The following is a 20,365-nucleotide window of genomic DNA, read 5'->3' as shown; positions in this document are numbered from 1 at the left end:
AACGGGGTCGCCGCATTTGAATTGTATGCGCCGCCTCTACTGATGGCATAGCGAGAAGGCGCTAGACTCCGAGCGGTTATTACCCCCTTCGAGCTGGCTCTAGGCTCTTGTTCATCGCTATGCTCAGCTGCGCCTGCCGATGTGGATTATTCTGATGATTCGATGCAGAACGTATGCGATCATTCTTATCGAGCCTCTGCTTTGTTTGATTAGCTTCTGTATGTGTTACAATCGGACGTTCTGCAGGGCGACGTTATTACTGATAACGGCTTTGTTTTAGGCAGAGATCTGACCTGCATTCACTTTTGTTGCTTCTATGATCGGAATGATGAATACATAGTTCACCATAGTTTCCATTGAATACCATCAGACTAGTATCAAAGGATAACGACATTATTATAATGGCATCGCCGTGCATTTGAATTCGATTGCTGCGATACAGATCATCGCTATCGTGTATTTCGATTCATCATCGATGCATACAAACAACGAACAATCGGTGAAAACGGAGAATCTCGAAACGTTCGTCGCCTCCAAGCTACGCGCCATTTAAAAACCACGAACGACGCTTCTCGTATACGGTGTATATATATATATATATATATATATATATATATATATATAGCCGCACACTCGTTCTCCCCTCGTGAAACCATCATCACCGCCCTATTCACCGCATCAAACAATCACTCCGAGAAAGAACCTTTTAAAGTCCCGCCACTAGGAATCGCGGCGCAAGTCATCCTCTAAAAGAAAATACATCCCCATCTAACCCCACACGCATCCGCCCTCGAAGAATCCCATTAAAAAAACGGCTCCGCTCCGATAGCCATTACACACGCGCAGCCAGGACATGAACGAGAGGAATCTCGCGTTTGGCAAAAAACGCCTCGTCGTCGTGGCAGCAGCTACGGAATGCCACATCCCCGCTTTCCGAGAAGCCTGAAGAAACGCCGCGTCTGCGTGTATGTGTGTGTGTGTGTGTGTGTGTGTGTGTGTATAATGCACTACGCAGTGCAGCTCCGCAAAGTGAAGCAAACAACCGCGCGCCGGATGTATACGTGTACCCGCGCTGTGTGTATACATGTATATATGCATAAGGGAGAGCTTGTTGCAGCTGCTGTTGCATCGAGCTTTCGACAATTCGTCGCCGGGGCCGGATAAGGAGTTATGCGCGAGTCTACATGTGTATATATTGCCAACGGACGTGGAAGAGTTTCACTTGTTGTGTGTGTGTGTGTGTGTGTATATATATATAATGCTGCAGAGTGCAGCGAGACGTGGGCTGTTATAGTAGGGACCAAACGAGCCGCTGCGTTTTGTTAGAAAATGAGTCTTTTCTGGGAGATTGCCTCGTGTATTTTATCCGTGCGTATCCTTTTTACACTTGTTTGCGTGTGTGTATATATATACGGCGATGCGCAAAAATTGCTCAATTCGAAGTTTCGATGGGGGTGACGATGGTTCACGCTTGATCAGGGAGTTAAAAATGTGCGGCGAGCGTTTAATTGCCAGTTGCGCGCTTTCCTGAAACTGCAATTCGCCGTGACGCTTTCGCGGAGGGACTTTTTCATGGGGTTTCTCGAAATCTGGGCTGTGAAACGCCGCGCGTCGGAGCAAACAGTGTGATTTATCGGCTGTGTTTCGCGGGGCCAATCGAGCTTCTGCGAATTGTGATCAATCGACGACTCTGCTGTTTGTATCCTCGAATATTTCTACGATCTTTGCTTGAAATCTCGATTCGAACGCTGGACGAGCTTTTAAAAAGCTCGCGATTCAAAATCGCTCATAATAACCGCGCCACTGCAAAAGCACAGCCCCGATTTTTGGCAAACTCAAATTCATTATGAATACCTGGAGCGATCAAACGCCGCTCGGTGGTATTTCAGTAGCCGCGGGCGATGCTTGATGCGGTGCGGCCGCCGCAACCGGAAAATGCGAGCCGGAATCCCGCAGGATTGCACCGATCTGCTGCTGATGCTTTTGTTGGCTAAAGAGAGAGAGAGAGAGAGAGAGAGAGAGAGAGAGAGAGAGAGAGAGAGAGAGATAGTCGGTCGGTTGGTTAGTCGCTGCATTGTTTTCACGCTGGCGCATTATATGAATTCCGGTATAACGTCACCGATATAGCCTGTGGGCATCTTGCATAGATGATGCGCTTTAGGCGGGGCTTTTTCGAGCTTCTGCACCCCATTGCGGTAATCGGGGCGTGTATGTTGGTCCGCATTTTGAATGCTACCATTTTGCTCCGTTTTTTCAAACCTAAACGGCGTAACGGTCGGCACTAATTCTCTTCATAACGCACTCGTCGAGTCAACTGAGAAAACTCGCTCAGATCAGTTGACCCGTTTTTCGCGAAGCACATAGCGCACTCTTCGTCGCAAGACACAGAGCAGAGCCTCGAAGAAAAGGCCAATAACCCTGCGTACACGCGTATAAGCGGCGAGGAAAGCGCCCCGACTCGAGATCCCGCGAAAATTAGAAGATGGCCTATTAAGCTCGCGGCAATTATTTACTTAACTCTCGCGACTCTCTGCGCCTATATGTATACGTGTGTGTGCAGAGTACAGCAGTTCGCCGTGCGGCGACTCCAGATGCGATTAATTATTGGCGCGGCACCCACGCACGCGGCGGTCGGCCAAAGCGCACACGTGTGTGCTTGCGCGCGCGCGAGCTTGACTTTTTGAATTTTCCGAAAATGACGATCCGCGCGGTTACACGCATCAATCTTTCCACCCCCTCGTCTCGATTAAAGTCCAGTTGTCGCGAGGCTAATCGGATTCCTCGCGCTCGTTATACCAGCATTACATCGTTTCCTCCGACATAATCAGACTGTAATCGAAAGATATGCTGGTCGTGACTCATGTCAATCCGTCCGTACACACAACAATAAACACGAACGTATAATCGAAATCCAAAGTCAACAGTGCACAGGCGCGCAACCACCGCGTAACCGCGATCGACGGTCAAATTTTTGAAAAAGTTGGACCGAACGCGCAAAAATCCGCGGAGGCTGCTGCTGCACCGCCGTGCTGCGCTCATCATTTTTCTCCCGTCTCCGCGCAGCGTCGCGCGCAGGCCCTTAGCGTCGTCTCTCCCCCGCCATATCTCATTCTCTCTTTCTCTTTCATCCCACAGCTATAGCGTTCCGCTGTACACAGAGCGAGAGAGAGAGAGAGAGAGAGAGAGAGAGAGAGAGAGAGAGAGTCGGAGCGTGTGCAGAGAGCAGCGAGCCGCCAGCGCCGCAGTCCGCCGAGCGATCAGCACCGAGCCACTGCGATATCGCACTCACTCTCCGTAGTGTGTATAGACTTACCTCCGCTCCGCATTATACTCTCTCGCTTTCGCTCCTCCACGGACGTAGCCGCTGTTGCTGCTTCGAGTGCATCTGCCCCGAGAGGATCTAGTGTCTTGTCCCGAGGTGAGTACTCATTTCCGCCGCGACGTCGTTCATACACGCGCCTCCAGCAGCTTGTACACGGGCATAAACACAACGAGAGGGATCTCGGCTTTTCCACCTGGTTCTGCGACGTGTATCAGCCTTTCTCTCTCCTCTCTCTCTCTCCTCTCTCTCTCTCTCTCTCTCTCTCTCTCTCTCTCACTCTCTCGCTGTCTCTCTCCACACCTGCGCCGCCGACGCGCATTGTACACACGGGGTTTTCATCGATTTTCCCGACCGCTCTACCCCCCTCTCTCGCTTAAATTTCTGGAAAATCTTGCGTATACGCGACCTTCCGCGTAATATAAGATGTCTCGCCGCGCGCTGCGACCTGCACACTTGTGACCGAGAGGGACCGTGGAGTCTGCACACAGACAGGTATCACATCCAGCGAGGGGAGACGGATGAGTTTTCGGAGGACGGATGCTGTCGCCGAGCGACGCGCGTCTTTATGCTGTATGCGTTTCTTCGCTCTTTCTCTCTCTCTCTCTCTCTCTCTCTCTCTCTCTCTCTCTCTCTATCTCTCTAGCTCTTCACTCCCGGCCCTTAACCCTTTGCCTAGCGATGCGCCGAGTGCGCGGCCGCGTCAGGTCGGTCTTTCGTCTCTCGCGCGACGTCTTGGAAATTGCGTACATATAAGCGTTTTAATTCGCGCAGAGATCGTTCGAAAGCGAAATATCGATTATATCGACGGCAGCTCGATTCGCTGCGATGGGAGAACTTTAATCCACGCGCGCGTGTATAATCCTGCTGTAACTCGCGCGCGCGCGCCCGGCTGGATTATCTTTGTTTCCCGCGAGCGCGCAGCTTATATTCGCTTTTTAACGAGCTTCGGCCAATTGTTCCATTACTGGAAAATTGATTGAGTCGCCGTCGCGCTTTTCGGCCGAGCGACGATTCGTTCGGGAATCGCGCACCGGAAGCGATAGCTTTCTTATCGGCTCTCTCTCTCTCTCTCTCTCTCTCTCTCTCTCTCTCTCTCTCTCTCTGCTCTCGCTTTATAATTTTACGATTCGAGAAATGCTATCTGTACACTTTCTCGCGCATTGTTTCCGCTGGTTATTCGGACGAAGAGCGCATAGTGCAGTGTAGTTATAATAATGAAACGCTCGCTATCCGAACTTGAAAATAGCCGCGGTTATCAGTCAGAAGTGAGCGACGGCGAGAGAAGCACCGCGAGGGAAAAAGCTACTTTTTACAGAGCTCTTCGCAATCGCCTATGCATACAAGTCGTCGAAGCTATCTCTCCGTCTCTTATCCTAGCAATATAGATGACGAGGCCACAAATACAGAGCACACACACACACACACGCAGTCCCAAATAAATACCCACCCGCATATATACTATGTATCGTTTGTTTTATAGTGTCGGGTAAATATTTCTCTTTCTCCGCAGCAACGGTGCACTTTTAGCTCGGCTTTGTTTATTTTCATCTTCCCGAGCCCGTCCGTGGGTGTCTCGCCGTTCCGCTTTCTGGGAGGCTCGGCATATACGCGCTCACGTGAGTAAATTTCGAGAGCGTTTGAAAAGCTCGAATACATATACACTCCGATACGATACGAAGAGAGAAAGAGATTATGTGCACTGATAACTCCCGGCGATGGCTATCGCAAAGTACTTTAATTCGAATCTCCGGCCGCGGCCGCGCGAGCTTTCGGGGCTGCCGAAAAATCATTATCCCCGCGCGGCCGTCGAATAATTATATGCGCCCCGAAAGCTCGCGCGCGGGAAAGCCGGAATAATGAAATTTTAATCAGCGCGCGGAATTCCAACATAGCCTCTGAAATCTTCAATCACGAGAGCGAGTGGAGACTTCACTCTCTCTTTGTCTCGGCTCGAGATCAAGAGATCAAGACCGGCAGCGGAGCAAAATTCGCAAAAGCGGAAAAAACAAACCACCGGGCGCGCTCGCCTGATTAAAATTTTCAAATTGAAATGCAAATCCAGCTGTTTTCTGTACAACTATACATTATATCGGCTCGCTGGCGCGTGTGCACGCGCAAACGACGATGCAGCGATATATATATATATATATAATATACCTACATCTCGTTATAGGATCGACGAGCTTTCGCCGCGCTTTTGTGGGGAAAAAATAATGGCCGCGCGGATAATAATTGTTCGTCCATGCACCGCTTGTTTCGCGACAGAAGCATTAGCATTGGAACCGAGGACGAAGGAGAGTTTTAAAAGAAAAAAAGCTGTAGTAGTGGTATAGATGATACGAAGAAAAGCTCGAACTTTTCTGCTCCCTTTTGCAGAGCTTTGTGTGCGCGGCGCGGAAAAAGAAGCTTAAAAAGCTTGTGCTTCTCCTTTCCACCCGAAATATCCCGAAGGACGGGTCATCGAGCATCGGCTCCGGATCTCCAGCGTCGGTTCTCTTTCAACGAGCCTTTTCCCCCAGCTCATTGTGTCCCCCGACGGCGCTTCTTGAATTACCGTCACGGGGACAACTACTACACCTTCGCTGATCAAAAGTTCGGGCTCTCTGCGCGCCTTGTATGACGAATCAAGCTCGCGGGATCGATGCGAGATCGGGAGCGCGATTTGATTAAGGTATAGCCTCTGCGACGAATTAAAAAAAGCTTATCGCGCGTATAACTCACTTTGAATTGCTTTCGACGCAGAAGGCCCTTTCGATTCGCGCGCGAGGACGTTTTATGGAGGAATTTATGAAGGAGAACTATAGCTGGAGCTTAAAATGCATCGTGCTTTATCCGTACAGTAGTAGGTAAAGCTTGTTGTTCCGAAACGCATAAGTTTTTTGGGATAAAAAGCCAAGCGCGGCGTATTTGAAAATAATTTGCATACGGAAGCTCGTTCCTGTATTTGCATAAAACGCGACGAAGCCCGCGGATAACTCAGACAAAGTATAAAATTTGTTTATAAAAAAAAGCTCGATACACGCGCGTTGAGATACGCGTGAATAATGCATAAGCGTGTCGACCTCGTTACAAAATTTCTGCCCACTCGCTGCTCATATTTTTCAAAACGACGTTTTACGCTTCGCTAGGACGCGATAATAGCGGACGAAATTACCTTGTTCGGGCGCGTGTCTCTCAAAAATGCAGAGCCGAAATATAACAACGGACATTTTTCGGCTACTCCTTCAGCGAGTCAACAAACCGATTTGCTTTTTCTGCCATACGGCGCATCGTATACACATATTTTTCTCGCTATTCTCTAAAAAAGCTCTGTGCTTGACACAGCGCGCGGCTGAATTCCCCGCGTTTATTCGCGAATTTCATTTCAGGCGCATCGCCAATTTCGAGAGCGAGCGCGCGGCGCAGCTTTACCCTTTGACCGCGTACACATCCCCTCCGCGTGTTTTTCCCTTGTAAAGCTGATGCTGAAAATTACGCGGTTATACTGCGAATGAACTCAAAGTGAAAATTGCTTTATTAAAAGCCCGTGAATATAACACACGTTGTTATTCGCGCGACCAACGACGGACAACGCGGAGATGCGAATCCAATCGCGGAAAAATAATAAGCGTCGCGAAAACTATTTCTACATCTATATACGCCTGGAAAGTCGCTCGCGCGAATGCGTATTCTCCGACGCGAGAATATAATATTATAGCCTGGAGGTGGAGTATCGAGAAGAGAGAAAATTTTGCCGCTCTCGTAAGCCCGTGAAACCTCTCTCGGGGGAAACGAAACGCCGCATCGACGGGCGGGGAAGCTAAGGAAAGCCATCGTAACGAAGAAGTCGAATTATTATTTCAATTAATGCCGGGACTCGATACTGCAGCGCCGACTCTCCCGCGAAAAGAACGAGGCGGGGGAGAAAAATAAGAAGCCGCTTGGCGAAGAATTAAATGAAAAGAGCAGAAAAGCTCTCTCTCTCTCTCTCTCTCTCTCTCTCTCTCGCTCGGAGAGAAAACGAGTCGGTCAACTCGAACGCGAGCAAAAAGTTTTAATCGGGTGACGTTTCTTCCCTCTCCTATCCTCCTCGTCTTAAATTGCCGCGTTTTATTCTTATTCTCTATTTTCGCGCGAAAGGGTTTTGTTTTCTTATTTCCTTGTTCGGCTGTACTGCTCCCGCTGCAGCGAAGGAATCAAGTGTGGATATAAATAGGAGCGAGTGTAGAGCGTTTTTTAGGTTGAATATATATATATATATATATATATATATAAAGTTCGAAAGTATTTCGCGATGCGGAAAGTTTGAAAATTCTCTTCATTGTGTTATACGCGGCTGATGCGTAAAATTCATGACCGCGCCGGGCGAGCGCATCGAAAGCTTTTCTGTGTTAGACATTAATTAAGCTCGATGTTTCACATTTAAATTATGCCGCGCTGACCCAGAGAGTAAAATTTACATGATTCCGCGAAATAATGAATAAGTATCGGATAAATTTCGGTGTTCGGCGGTTATCATCGTTTGCATCCCGCGCTCGGCTGTATTGTCGTTTGGTATCGTGTCGCGTGTAGTGTTTTTGCGAACAACTATTATACTCGTCCTGATCCACCTGCATGATTATCGATTTTATACACCGTCTGCTTTTGAAAATTCTCCCGCGCTCTTAGTGCAATTTTGTACTTCTATATAGAGCGGCTGAAATATTCATTTCCCAGATAAACGTCCTAAGGATACACACAAAAGATAACCTACATCCTCTCGCAGCTTCATTTTCCATAATGAAAAGCCTTACGCTTCCAAAAAGCTCGTCGGCGACAATCTCCCGTCCTCGCGCCTCATCAGAGCGACTGCCAAAAATCTGGCAGCGCATACACCTCTGCTGCAGCTCTTCTCGCTCCGACTTTTTTCCCTTTGACTCTCCGACTCTATGCTTCGCGACGCGGAACATACACCCCCATGCAGCAGTCGTTCCTCTGTACATCTCTCTATGCATAGCCATTCGGCGCCGAATGATGAAAAAAAAAGGAATCCGGTCGATCGCGCTTACCTATAGATCATCCCCCTGTTCCGTTATACACAGTGGTGTGTACCTATAGTATACGTGTGTGTATCTATCTCAAAGAGGCGACGCCGAGAGATTGCCGATATGCACCGCTGCTCGACCTGAATGTGGCACCCGACGTGCACATTGGAAAAGAGCTGTTGCCGCTGGATAAAAAAGAGATAATGCGAAACTATGGCAAGGAGTCCCTGGGATATTAAAATAGACTCGCCGATATATACTTACTGTATGCAAGCCGCCCCGTATACGTGTTCGCGAGGGAAGCCATAGGCGAGATACGTGACGCGATTTTTTTGCGCTGTATCTTTTGTTTATTTATTGATTTTTTGTTTGTGGTTGATGGATATATGGCAGTTTCGATCCTTACGGAGGGATGGTTATATTTCGTCGGTGCATTTTTAGGTTCGCGGCTCTGTTTCTGCACTACGGAAAATTGATTTCCAGTATTTTCAAGGTGAAGCGGTGTACGTCGCGCTATTTCGAACGATCTTTCGGATGTACGGCGCTTCCCGTTCGTTTTCAAACCGATAATGCTTTTTTCATACTCCCTTTTACGCTCACACCGCGATAGTAGCGTTTTATCCAAGAAATAATAAAACGTCCGCGTATAATTTCCTCCGCCGTACAATTCATCACATCCATGTTTACTCAACGACTCGCTTAACTGGAAGGCATAACAATTACAACAACAAAAAACGTCCGTCCCTTCGCTCGTATATTATCACATCCCAACTTGCCGCACGATCGCTCGGCTGTGTTACTATCATTAAGCGAAGCTTTTCAGCGAATGTACATATCGGTCTTATCAAAAAAGCCCTGCGCTCGAGCGTAAAATTCAACGACCGAGAGAGAGAGAGAGAGAGAGAGAGAGAGAGAGAGAGAGAGAGAGAGAGAGAGAGAGCTTCGCGTCGGCGGAAGTCAATTTTCAAAATACACACCGCTGAAAAGCCTTATCTCCTCGAAATTACACTGCGAACCGAATCCAACGGCGATCTCCAATTAGAGCGAACAATCCGCGGATAAAAAATAGAGAGTCTCTCGCCGCGCAGCACTTGGAACAAAGCCCGGGAAATGGAAATGCGGACGAGGGTAGAGTGGTAGTCCTTCTTTGGGGGAGACGCGCCGCAACGACTCTGTGTGTGTGTGTGTATAGGTATCGCGTTTGAAGACACGCGCGCGGCGCGTTTTATATATATATAACAGTCGCACGAGGACATCATCGTCGTTACTATTATTCCGCTCGAGAGGGCGGCCCCTTGATCTCTTTCTGACCCGCAGGCGCTTTTCCAGGGTGGGTAGATTTCAAGATTATATACAGTTATCTCTCTAATCATCCTTACATACAGTCGCTCGCTCGTCAGAAGATAATATTATATATATATATATATCGTAGACAAAGACGAGGCTGCAGGAGTGGAGTGAAAGAAAGAAAGAAGCCGGCCGGCAGACTATATTTAAAAATAGCTTCCTGAACCTTGGCTCGACTCCGCGGTCAGAGAGAGACACGCATAGGCTATATACGCTACTGCAGCTGCAGAGTGCAGTAGGCCCTCTTCGCTAATTAAGCCGAATTTTCTCATGCGCCCGTCTCCCCAATTCTCTCTCTCTCTCTCTCTCGCAGTTCTTCGCTTTTATATTCCTGTTTATTACGTCTGCACAACGCGTACACGCAGAGAGCACATATTGTCCTCCGCGGCGCGTCTGTGTATACGCACGTCGCTTCGATTTCCGCGAGGGGAAAGAAGCGAGACGTTAAGCCGATAATTGCTGCACGCACAATCAGTTTTCATGTAGTCAAAGTGCCCGAAGTAATTTACTTCTTGTACTCTGTATACTAGCTCGCTGTGCGCGTGTGTTTGAATATATATATATATATATATATATATATATATATATATATATATATATATATATATATATATATATATATATATATATATATAGAGAGAGAGAGAGAGAGAGAAGAGATGCTCTCGTCGACGGTGCAGCTTCAGTGTGTGGCTGTTTGGCCTGAGTATATCGGGGCTCGTTTAGCTCCGGCTTCGGTCAATCGGAGCTGATTTTGACGGGGATCGGGGGACCGAGTTGCCGCGGGGATTTATTAGATCGTCGGGATTCCGCTTGAAATTTCCTATAGAGTGATACGTGTCTGCGATGATTTTAACATTAACGAACGAGGAAACGTTGTATACGCGCAGAAAAGCGGGCGAAGAGTATAAAAGAGAAAGACAGATCGACGGGCCGCACGTGACGTATAGTTGCAGAGCGTCAGTCATAACTCAAGTCGAGAGGAGAAAAAAAAGAGTATACGCCTTATCGCGCATACGCCGCCGGGGCCTAAGCGTCGTGTTCCGCGAACGCTACCGATTAAATTATATATTTGCGCGCGCGAGGCTGCAGCCTTTTTTGCTGAGGGAGAGTATGTAATAATATATAGTTCTCGCGCACTCGAAATGAATGCGAGCTGACGTCACTCGGATTTTCGGAGTAATCGCGGCGCTTGCGATATTTTTAATACTCGGTTCGAGCACGCGCAATTCAACCGCAAATTAAAAATACTCTAGAAACCTCCCGCACAGCGAGACTCGTTTTTTCGAGCGGGGATCGGTTCTCCCCCTCGCTCGAGAAAGTAATATATAGTGTACTGTGTATATAGGAGAGCGACGAACTTTGCCCGAACCCAAGACGCAGCAGCGCACACACTATACTGCAGTTCCGCGAGTGGTCTATTATTGTAGACGCGCAGGCTCGCAGCTCGCGAATGTCAATAAACCCCTCTTTTCCTGTATACCCGCGAAAATATAGCCTCGGCTCTTACAAGAGCCGCGCGCGCGCGCGAGGAGTGAGCGAGTATATAGATATCAAAGTCCTCTCGTCGGTGCCTTGTTATACGAGTTTTCGGCGAAAAAAATCGTCGGCGCGGAAAAAAGCTCGCTCTCATCTCTATCCCTCTCGGATTGTGTCGCTGCACTGGCGGTTGGCCAACGTTCGTTCGGTCGCAGATGCGGAGGGGAAAAAATTCGGGGAAAAATTCACGCTACGTGTACTATTGGATTATTCAATTGCTCTTCATTATCTCGCTGCGCTGCGTACGCGTGGAGCAGAGCATATAAAAATATGGGTTGGCGTTATTCGCGCTCTTTTTTTTTTCCATTTCGCGAGAGCGCGCGCGCAATATAACGATTAAAGCCGAGAATATTGAAATTCTCCGCGAGCTTTTTTTGCTTTTTCGGCGATTTTTATCGAGTTTTAATTCCTGTGTAGCCCAGTAGTATATAGCTGAAAATAAAAACAATTTTTTATCCTCGCTATTAATCATTCACGCTCGGATTGATCCGTCCATCGGCTGCTATTCCGCGAAAGTATTTATTTTCTGGTGCAGCGAAAAATGCATGCGCAGTATGCGCGTATATTTGATAAATCAATTGGCGCGCTCTCTCGACTCGCGTACGCGTATATGTACGGCTTTTATAATGAACGCTAAATATTCGATGAATTTATATCCGTGCGCAATGCGATTTTCCCCCCTTGTACGCGAGCGAATCCATTTTCAGATGATTAAAATCATCGTAATATCTGTGTACAATTACGCGCATCGAGAGGTAAAACTTTTGCCCCGGATCGTTATACCCGAAAAACGTCGGTAATCCTAAACTCGTTATACAAAAAAGCCTCCCTCCCGTGCAGTGTTATACCCTCATCAATTTCAATTTTCGCGAAACTCAACTAATTAATCATACTTTCCGGAACTTCGTTGCATCGCTACGACGACGACGACGACGAGTAGCAGCGAACTCGGCTCGAAGAAAAATCGATCAAAAAAAAGCTCGTTGTCCAAAGGCGAGGCTGCATCGCAGGTGAATTAACGCGCCAGACACGCTTGTAGGCCAAGTCTCGAGTCCGCTAACAATACTATATGCTCCTTTCGCGTATCGCTAATTGCGCTTATACGAGAGCCGTATGTGTGCGTGTGTGTGTGTATGTGCAGGAGGATAACGGGTGCGCGCGATGTGTAAAAGGAGATGGAATCCGCTGCACCTGATCGCGCCGGTGGCTTCTTGGAAACTCGTGAGCGATTCTGCCGTGTAAAACACGTGCACGTGTGTGTGTGTGTGTGTGTGTGTGTGTGTGTGCGCGTGTGTGCGGACTGGAGGAGATTAAATCGATCGCAAAGAGGTGCAGGCGTGAGTTTATCCGATGGGAGAGGCATGCTGATGCGATAGACTCTCTGGGGGTGTTATGCGCCGTTGTTTGCGCGTGTATAAACGTATTTTTTTTTGTCAGATTAAATTGGTTTCGGGACTTTGTACGTACATAGAACGTAATCGTCGGTTATTCTCGACGCGAGAGTCGAATGTTAGAATAACGAGCTCGAATATTTCGCTGAATAATGTTGTACGCAACAAGTATAATATAATTATATTGTATATATAGTGTAGCTGCATGATTAGTATAAAGCGCTTAATTTCCGCGTGTATATGCCGAACTTCACTGCAATTTCAGTTCGAGTATACGTGCATCAATGCAAATCGCAATAATCCATCCGTCATCAGCGCGTCGCCTGATTAAAAGGAGCTTCCGAATCCTATATACCTACTACATATAGTATATATACGGATCCAATATACACGCGCACACCTATACATTCAGCTAACCGAATATCCCGAATTCCAACAAGTCCGACCAACGTCATCTGGGCGACTGCCACACAATAATTGCATTTGATTCCCCACTCAGCGACGAAAAATATTACGCCCGCGTGAAATCGATCAGACACAGCTATATTATAGCCCTAGCACTAAAGTAGGTATATACACCAAACGCACACCTTTTTACCCATATACGCACATAGCTTGTACGTAGTAGTAGAGGGAACGGAAGAGCTCGGAGAATTATATTTCATCCCATGAATATTCAAGCCTGTCCATCTCGTTACATACGACGAGCGAGCTAGCTATGGCTCCGCTTGAATTTGCAATTCGCGCGCGCGCGCGCACACACACGAGCTTCTTCCGCTTTCCGATACACTCTCCGCTTGCAGCGCTCGAATGGCGTATCGAACATTATGATAGGCTTGTCTGCGTGCAATGTGTGTGCGTTCGCCCGCCTCACTGGCTATAGTATACATATACACACTAGCGGCATGGCATTAGCGTGTATAAGATTTCGCTGCGCGCACAGTATTTACAATCGAGGCTTCGAGCATGTAAAGTACGCCGTAAAACGGGATTATAAGCTCAAGCGCACGGACGCGGATCGGGAGAGCTTTTTCGGCGCGCAGGAACTTTTCCCAGGCTTCTCGTTGTTTTTCGAGCTATTTGTCCGAGTATATAACGAGAAATTAATACTCAATAATTAAACTCCTCGTACTATCTCGCGTCTGCTCCATTCGGTCCCGTCGCATAATTAGCCCCGACGACCCGCACCTACTCTCTGCTCAGCTTCGAAACGAGGTTATAATAATAACCGCGCCAGTGTCCCTAAAAGCTCGTCGAGATATTACTCCTCTGCAGCAGCTGCACTGTCGCAGCCATACTATATAGCAGGAGAATCAAAGAATGAAGTACGAAGAAGACCAGCCAAGAGAAGTCTTACTACTTACTCTCGTCGACTAGCTTTCGGTTACATTAGAGACAGATAGGGATGTGATTATACGTCAAGAGATAGATAAAACGTGGCGCGACATTGAAAAGACTCACTGTGTCCACCCGCGCGCGTATAAGGATGAATAAATCTTTTTAGCGATGAAATTCTACCCGGTATGAAGAGAGTAGCAGCCGCTTTATTGAAAACGCATGAATGCCCGCGGCTTTCTCCATTTTACCCGGAAATATCGGATGCGGCTCCTGATGATGCTGGTATTAAAATTAACGAGATATCGTCCGCACATAAGACAACCAGCATATCGTTTCTTCTTCGCTCGAACAAAGTCTGCGCTTGTCGCCGTCGTCGTCGCGCAGATGGATCGTCGCGACATTCGGAATATCAATATCGCACGCGTACGTTATATGCGCCCGAGAAAAAGCAATCCGCGCCGCGTTTCCGCAACTTTATAATTAAAAAAGCGAAAAATCCAACGGCGCATAAAAAAGCCATTAGCCGAAAGAGAAAAAAGAATCCTCTCCCGCGACCGCAAAGCAGTGGCAGCAGATTTATAAATCGTTCCACAGTGCAGTGGTATATACGTATTCACATACACTTCGTCGCGCGCGGCGCTCCCGCGAATTTCGCTAAAAGCTTCGCAAGCTCAACTTTGCGCCGCTACTCGCGCGCACCTACGACTCGATAAATAAATTGATACCCGACGCTGGCTCTGCTGATGCATATATATGCTGCAGGTATATGAATCACTATTTCATCGCAGCCGTAAATCGCCGGCGAGTTCGCTAAATTACAATAAAGGGTCGACCTGTGTGCGTGCAGTTGCCGTCCTTATGTTCTCCTCGCGCACCTCGAGGATGAATTTTGAATGCTATAGACTATTTTCGCCCTGCGCGCGCGCGCGGGGGAAACGAAATTACTTAGACGCGAGTGTACAGCGCTGTGTATTTATGGCGGCGATTATGCAACTCGGCCGTTTGATAAGAAGTTTAGCGCGCGAGAGTTTTCATTGTGTGTTGTACAGCTGGCGGCGTATAACGTTACACGTTGTAATATAGAAAGTTTCGCGGGATTTCAATTCTCCTCGTTATCGATGCGCGCGTCACGAGATTATAATCCCGACGCGGACGACGAAACGTCGCATTGTTATACGTAAATGAATATTAAAGCGATTATCAGAGGGAGAGAGGCCGCATTCGAAATGAATTAACTCGCCGCGAGCTTTTCGCCGTAATTTCCTCCCGCATCGTAAAGAACAAACTTTCTCTCCACACACATGTCCGCGACACGCCGGCAACTCTATACCCTCGCCATGCGCGAATAAATTTCACTGCGAGCTCTTATATTCATCATATCATACGTCGTATACCTAAACGCGCGCGCGCACACATGCAAGCTCCGGCGAGAAAAAAAGAGCGACGCGTCGCCTCTGCACTTCCCTATTAATTAAAATCAACGCCGGCGCGCTAGACTCGTCCAAGGTCCGCTTCATCACGAGCAAACGAGTCCGTTCCCTTTTTCGCGTGCGCGCCATACGCGATGACGCAGCAGTGCTTGCAGACGGAGCGTACATGTATAACGTAAGTGCAGATTCGAACGCGAGCTTTCGAGAAACGGAGTGTTGTTGTTGTTGCTGCAGGTGATCGATCTGATGCGGATTGCGGGGGAGGATTTCGCGGAGATGGGTGTCGCCGGGGATTAAATTCAGCGCTCGGGATTCAGGGTCGCTGCGCGCGCGCGAAGCTTTTTACGCTTTGGCGCGAGTATATTATTAAGTACGTCGTCGTATGGACTTTTAATTAGCTATGCATGAATTACGACGCTGATGCAGTCGGTCTGTTTGTATATTGGACGTGTGACGCGGTACGTAACCTACATAAGTTATCATGAGGGATTACTTGTTTGCGTTCCAGCGCGTTCTCGCGTCGCCTATTTCAATTATAAAGACTGTTTTACTTCCATCTTCTCTAAAGCCCTACTTCTACATTATTATTATCTAAATAAACTCGCGCCGTTAACCCTCGCTCTCCATAATAAGAAAAAAAGAAGACGAAAAGCTCAAACGGCTAGAATTGAGGCGCGCATATTCGAGCCGCATCAATTTCAATATAACTGCGAGCAGAGCTCGGTCGAGTGCGCAGCATGTGTAAGCAAGAAGACGAAGACGCATGTATATATCGCGAGTGGCAATCTAATCTCGAGCGGCGCGGCTTGGGTGCAAGGGTGAAAAAGGAAAAATAAGAGAGAGAGAGAGAGAGAGCGCGTTAAAAGGAGAAGAAAAAAAAGAGAGAGCGAACGACAGTTCTATTCCGGCCGCACGTGCGCGCGCTTGAGCAGCGAATAATATTCCGCGCGCGCGTGACTCATTTTTTTTTTTCAGCCGCTTCTTTAATTAACCGCCGACTGATTTGAAGAAGCTCTAATAATCGCAGTTTAAAATTGTCCTGTTGCAGATCGAAAAATGAAGCTGTGCTGGAGCCTGCTGATAGTGGCGGTGGCCTTGCCTCTGCTGGCAAGCGCGTCGAGCATCAACGCCGAGTCCGACCTGTGGGAGGAGGACGACAAGGAGGTCCTCGTACGAATGGCTCGTGGTACCAAAGACCGCGGTAGGTATCTCACTCTCTCTCTCTCTATACACTCCCACGCGCACTGCACATACGCGTCTCCGAATGAATTAATCAGGCGACCAATTACAGAGAGACAAAAAGCAGACTTCACGCTGCATCCTTATCCCTCGCTTCCGCCCCGTAATCTGCACTGCAGCGAGAGACACACACGACCGCGGCAGCTTTTTTCCAAAGACGCGCTCTCGCCCTAGAAATCTTCTCTCCCTCGAAAGCTCCCGCTGTTTTACGGAGAGAGATACACACTCGTCGTGCGCGCGGAGAGAAGCCGGATATGGGATTAGTCTGTTGCGGGGAGAGTAGTTTCGCGATGCGTGTGTGTCTGTGTGAGCGGGGAAATTTGGCTTTTGTTTGTTTTTCGAGGGACTAGCTACGTGGACTCTGAGAAACGAGGCTGAACTTTGGCTCGGACTTTATCTGGACAGCATTTTTTGGCGCAACACGGAGCGGAATTTTACCAGTTTTTCGAAGCCACTCTTTTCTTATTCTCTCTCTCTCTCTCACGGAATATGGGAGCATTTCTGAAGCGATACATTTTTCCGTCTCTCTAAAAGGAGCTTTATCTATTGCTGCTGCTGCTGCCTTCCTGAATCTTTTATTCGCTGTAGTGGCCGGAACTTGCACGTCTTCGAATGTTTAAATCTGAAAACTAAAAACGTTATGTAATATTTGCGCCGGAGAAAATCCACACACTTAAGTGTTATTGCTCATAATTATGCACGTGTATTCACACTTGCGCTTGTCTGTTTGATGTCGGCGCAGCATCCGGCGGCGGTGGCGGCGGCGGTTCCCCGTCCTGCCGATACGTCAAGGGTCAGTGGTCCGAGTGCGACCCCAGGACGAACATGCGGACGCGCACTCTGACCCTGAAGAAGGGCGACAAGTCATCCTGCGAGCAGATCAAGACCATCACCAAGAAGTGCAAGAAAGGTAAAGGTAAAAACACGTCGAAAATATAGTTATCATATGTATAGAGTGTGCTTAATTGCGCTTGTTTTAATGCTCGACGCTGTTGCAGCCTGCCGGTACGAGAAGGGCGCCTGGACCAGTTGCGTCAGCCAGAACATGACGCGAATCGACAACCTCAAGGCGAACAGCGACCCCACCTGCGAGAAAACGCGCCGCATCACGAAGAGGTGTAAACCCGAGACCAGCAACAAGAAGGCTCAGAAAGGTGCGAACTTTACAATTATACTAATTGAAACTCGATTTTTCGCTTCCCTCAATAAGTCGAAAATTATACATAAGAGCTGTTCAGCTCGTACAACGCATGCACAACAATCTCGAGAGGACCTATAATAAAGCTGCCACAGCGCGTGTATGCACGAGCCAATCGATAAACACATCAAACCGCAGCCTCTCTCTCTCTCTCTCACAAAGTGTTTCTCTTTGCAGATCGATCGAACAAGAAAGCCGGCAAGCAGCAGTAAGAGCCCGCGCGAATAAGCGCCTGGCGAAAATCAAAGGCGCCACACAAACCTTCCAAAACTGCGCACAGAAGCATTTTCACGACGACACCGACCACTTATACGAGCCATTCAAACCTATTCCACACGAGAGACTATATACCATACACACCATCGTCGTCGACGTCGTCGCCGTATATTATGAATGATATATGCGAGATACACACAAGCAAACAAACAAACAAAAAATCAACACAACAGTATATATGTAAATCGAATCGGCGCCAAAGAAAAACTAAACGAACGAAGCTGACGATTATGCGTTGAGAATATCAAAATTTCACAAAGATTATTATTATATTGACTATTATATATAATATATATTGAATACGAGAGAGAGAGAGAAAGAGCGCGAGCGAGAGACGCATTTTCTGTGGATGATAATAAGCATAAAGTCTCTTTGAAGTAAAATAAAGAAAAGCGTTTAAAAAAAACGAAGTAGAGAACATTATGATACACACGCAACAATCACACACACACACACACACACATACACACACACGGTCAACGAGGTATACAGAGGAAGGAACAAATAATATCCTTCTTCTCGTCCCCGTGTATGACTCTTGATAGCACACTTTCATTGTAGCATTGAAACAGTATGAGGCCGGCGAGTCGTTTCGCGTTAATATAATAATATAACGACCACGCGATCTTCCATTGTTACACGCGAGAATAAAGAAACAATGATCGCCAGAGAGTATACATATAGGTATATAATATGTAACGTCGAAACGAATCAACGCGCGGTGAATTGACTAGACTCTAGAGGCTATCCACACACGCGTAGCTTCGTTGAATAAATTAAAAATTCACGGGGACGAACGACGCAGAGTGTGTATATATTATTTATACCAGCTATACATATACATACAAAGAGCGAATCGCCCGCGCTGTCGATTTCCTCGAATCGTGTACTTCCATCAGACGTTTCTCGACATGTATGAATAAATATATATATATATATATATATATATATATATATATATATATATATATATATATATATATATATATATATATACACGAAGCTGCAGCCTCAGGACATCGCATCAAAAACGGACACAAAAAATATATCGATACAAACGTCGCGGACAGCTTTATTTTTTGTATTTTCTCGTAGCGAGTATAACTATATATTATCCCAATCCTGATGACGAAGCGTAGAGTCGTATACAGCCGAAAGGTTCGTTTCTAAAAACGACATCATCGAGAAGGACGTCTGCCGATCGAATCACACAAACATGCATACACAGTACACACATCACTGCAAAAATCGGCAGATGCTCTTGTTGACAGAAATATACAGTAACCCCCCGCGTACTTATACTCGTGTCTCTTTACTTCAGCTAGATCTTATCCTTCGCCCCCCTATAATCGTGTAGAGACGAAGTAGCGAGTATCCAATAAAGTATAACGAGTCATCAAAGATGACGATGAAAAGCCATACACATAGCGCACGAGCCCCCAAGCGAGTATCGTTTTAATTCAAAAAAAGCATATACGACAAAATAACGGTTCACGCCTATGACGCAATGCAAAAAGTTTATTCTGTTGCATTTAAAAAATAAATAAATAAATAAATAAATAAATAAATAAATAAATAAATAAATAAATTAGAACAATAACGAGTCAAAGACGAACAAAGTATATGACGAGTATAAAAGACTGCGAACGTATAAGCGCGAGCTGAGAGGGAATTTTTGTCATTTTGCATTTGCGTCGCGTACCGGTTGAGCACAAAAATCAAAGCAAAACAAAGATTTTCAAGTATAATGGTATAAAGTAAATGAATAAATAAAAGTAACGTTAAAATAGAAGCTATGTAGTTTAAAACTAAACGAGCAAGACGGAAATCATTCAACGATGAGAAACTCAATGTGTCTTCTTCGAATCCGAGCAGATATGTCAAAGTTTTCTCGCGCGTTGAGATAAGCTCGTCGATCGATTATAACTTGAAGCCGCGCACAGACGTGCATCTAAAGTCGCGAACGCGCAACCAAAAGTATAGCAGGCGAGAAAGTTATAACACGACGACGAATGTAGCCGACTTTGATTTCTACGCGCTGTGCATCTTCCTTGATTTAATCAAAGCATATTATACGATGATAATAATACACGCACGATTCGTTGCGCAAAAGCTATAGTAATCAAAAATAGACCGGCGCTTGAAAATCAAAATCTACTCTTCCAAAATCTCTAAAAGACACGCCATATCACCAGAGTCTCAAAGAATTACTGAATAGCCTACGGTAAGGATAGCGTTTACCTATGTTCTATATGGAAGACACACCTCCCTCAACGTCCTAC

The 20,365-nt window shown here is 46.9% G+C and overlaps 1 protein-coding gene across 8 annotated transcripts; it reads left to right on the top strand.

Moving 5' to 3' along the window:
- Window positions 1–3,220: 3,220 nt before the first annotated feature.
- Window positions 3,221–18,576, top strand: LOC100121341. 8 transcript variants are annotated; one of them, XM_032601216.1, is made up of 6 exons: window positions 3,226–3,418; window positions 4,833–4,938; window positions 16,419–16,571; window positions 17,352–17,519; window positions 17,608–17,763; window positions 17,985–18,576. In XM_032601216.1, the coding sequence occupies exons 3-6, from the start codon at window positions 16,427–16,429 to the stop codon at window positions 18,017–18,019; spliced, it is 504 nt and encodes a 167-aa protein (XP_032457107.1). In that variant the 5' UTR covers window positions 3,226–3,418; window positions 4,833–4,938; window positions 16,419–16,426; the 3' UTR covers window positions 18,020–18,576. The 8 variants fall into 8 exon arrangements, with proteins under 8 accessions (XP_008210923.1, XP_031783618.1, XP_032457107.1 ...); XM_008212700.4 differs by having other exon boundaries at window positions 17,352–17,525; XM_008212701.4 differs by lacking the exon at window positions 4,833–4,938 and having other exon boundaries at window positions 3,221–3,418.
- Window positions 18,577–20,365: the final 1,789 nt, after the last annotated feature.

Source organism: Nasonia vitripennis, chromosome 1 (assembly GCF_009193385.2).
Source record: "Nasonia vitripennis strain AsymCx chromosome 1, Nvit_psr_1.1, whole genome shotgun sequence".
Lineage (NCBI taxonomy): Eukaryota > Metazoa > Arthropoda > Insecta > Hymenoptera > Pteromalidae > Nasonia > Nasonia vitripennis.
This window is presented reverse-complemented; position numbering and strand designations above follow the sequence as displayed.

Excerpts from the sequence above, each read along its gene's own strand:
- LOC100121341 (XM_031927758.2), top strand. The coding sequence starts at position 16,427 with ATGAAGCTGTGCTGGAGCCTGCTGATAGTGGCGGTGGCCTTGCCTCTG. Across the intron at positions 16,572-17,351 it reads TCGTGGTACCAAAGACCGCG|CATCCGGCGGCGGTGGCGGC; the intron begins GTAGGTATCTCA and ends ATGTCGGCGCAG. Across the intron at positions 17,526-17,607 it reads GAAGTGCAAGAAAGGTAAAG|CCTGCCGGTACGAGAAGGGC; the intron begins GTAAAAACACGT and ends ACGCTGTTGCAG.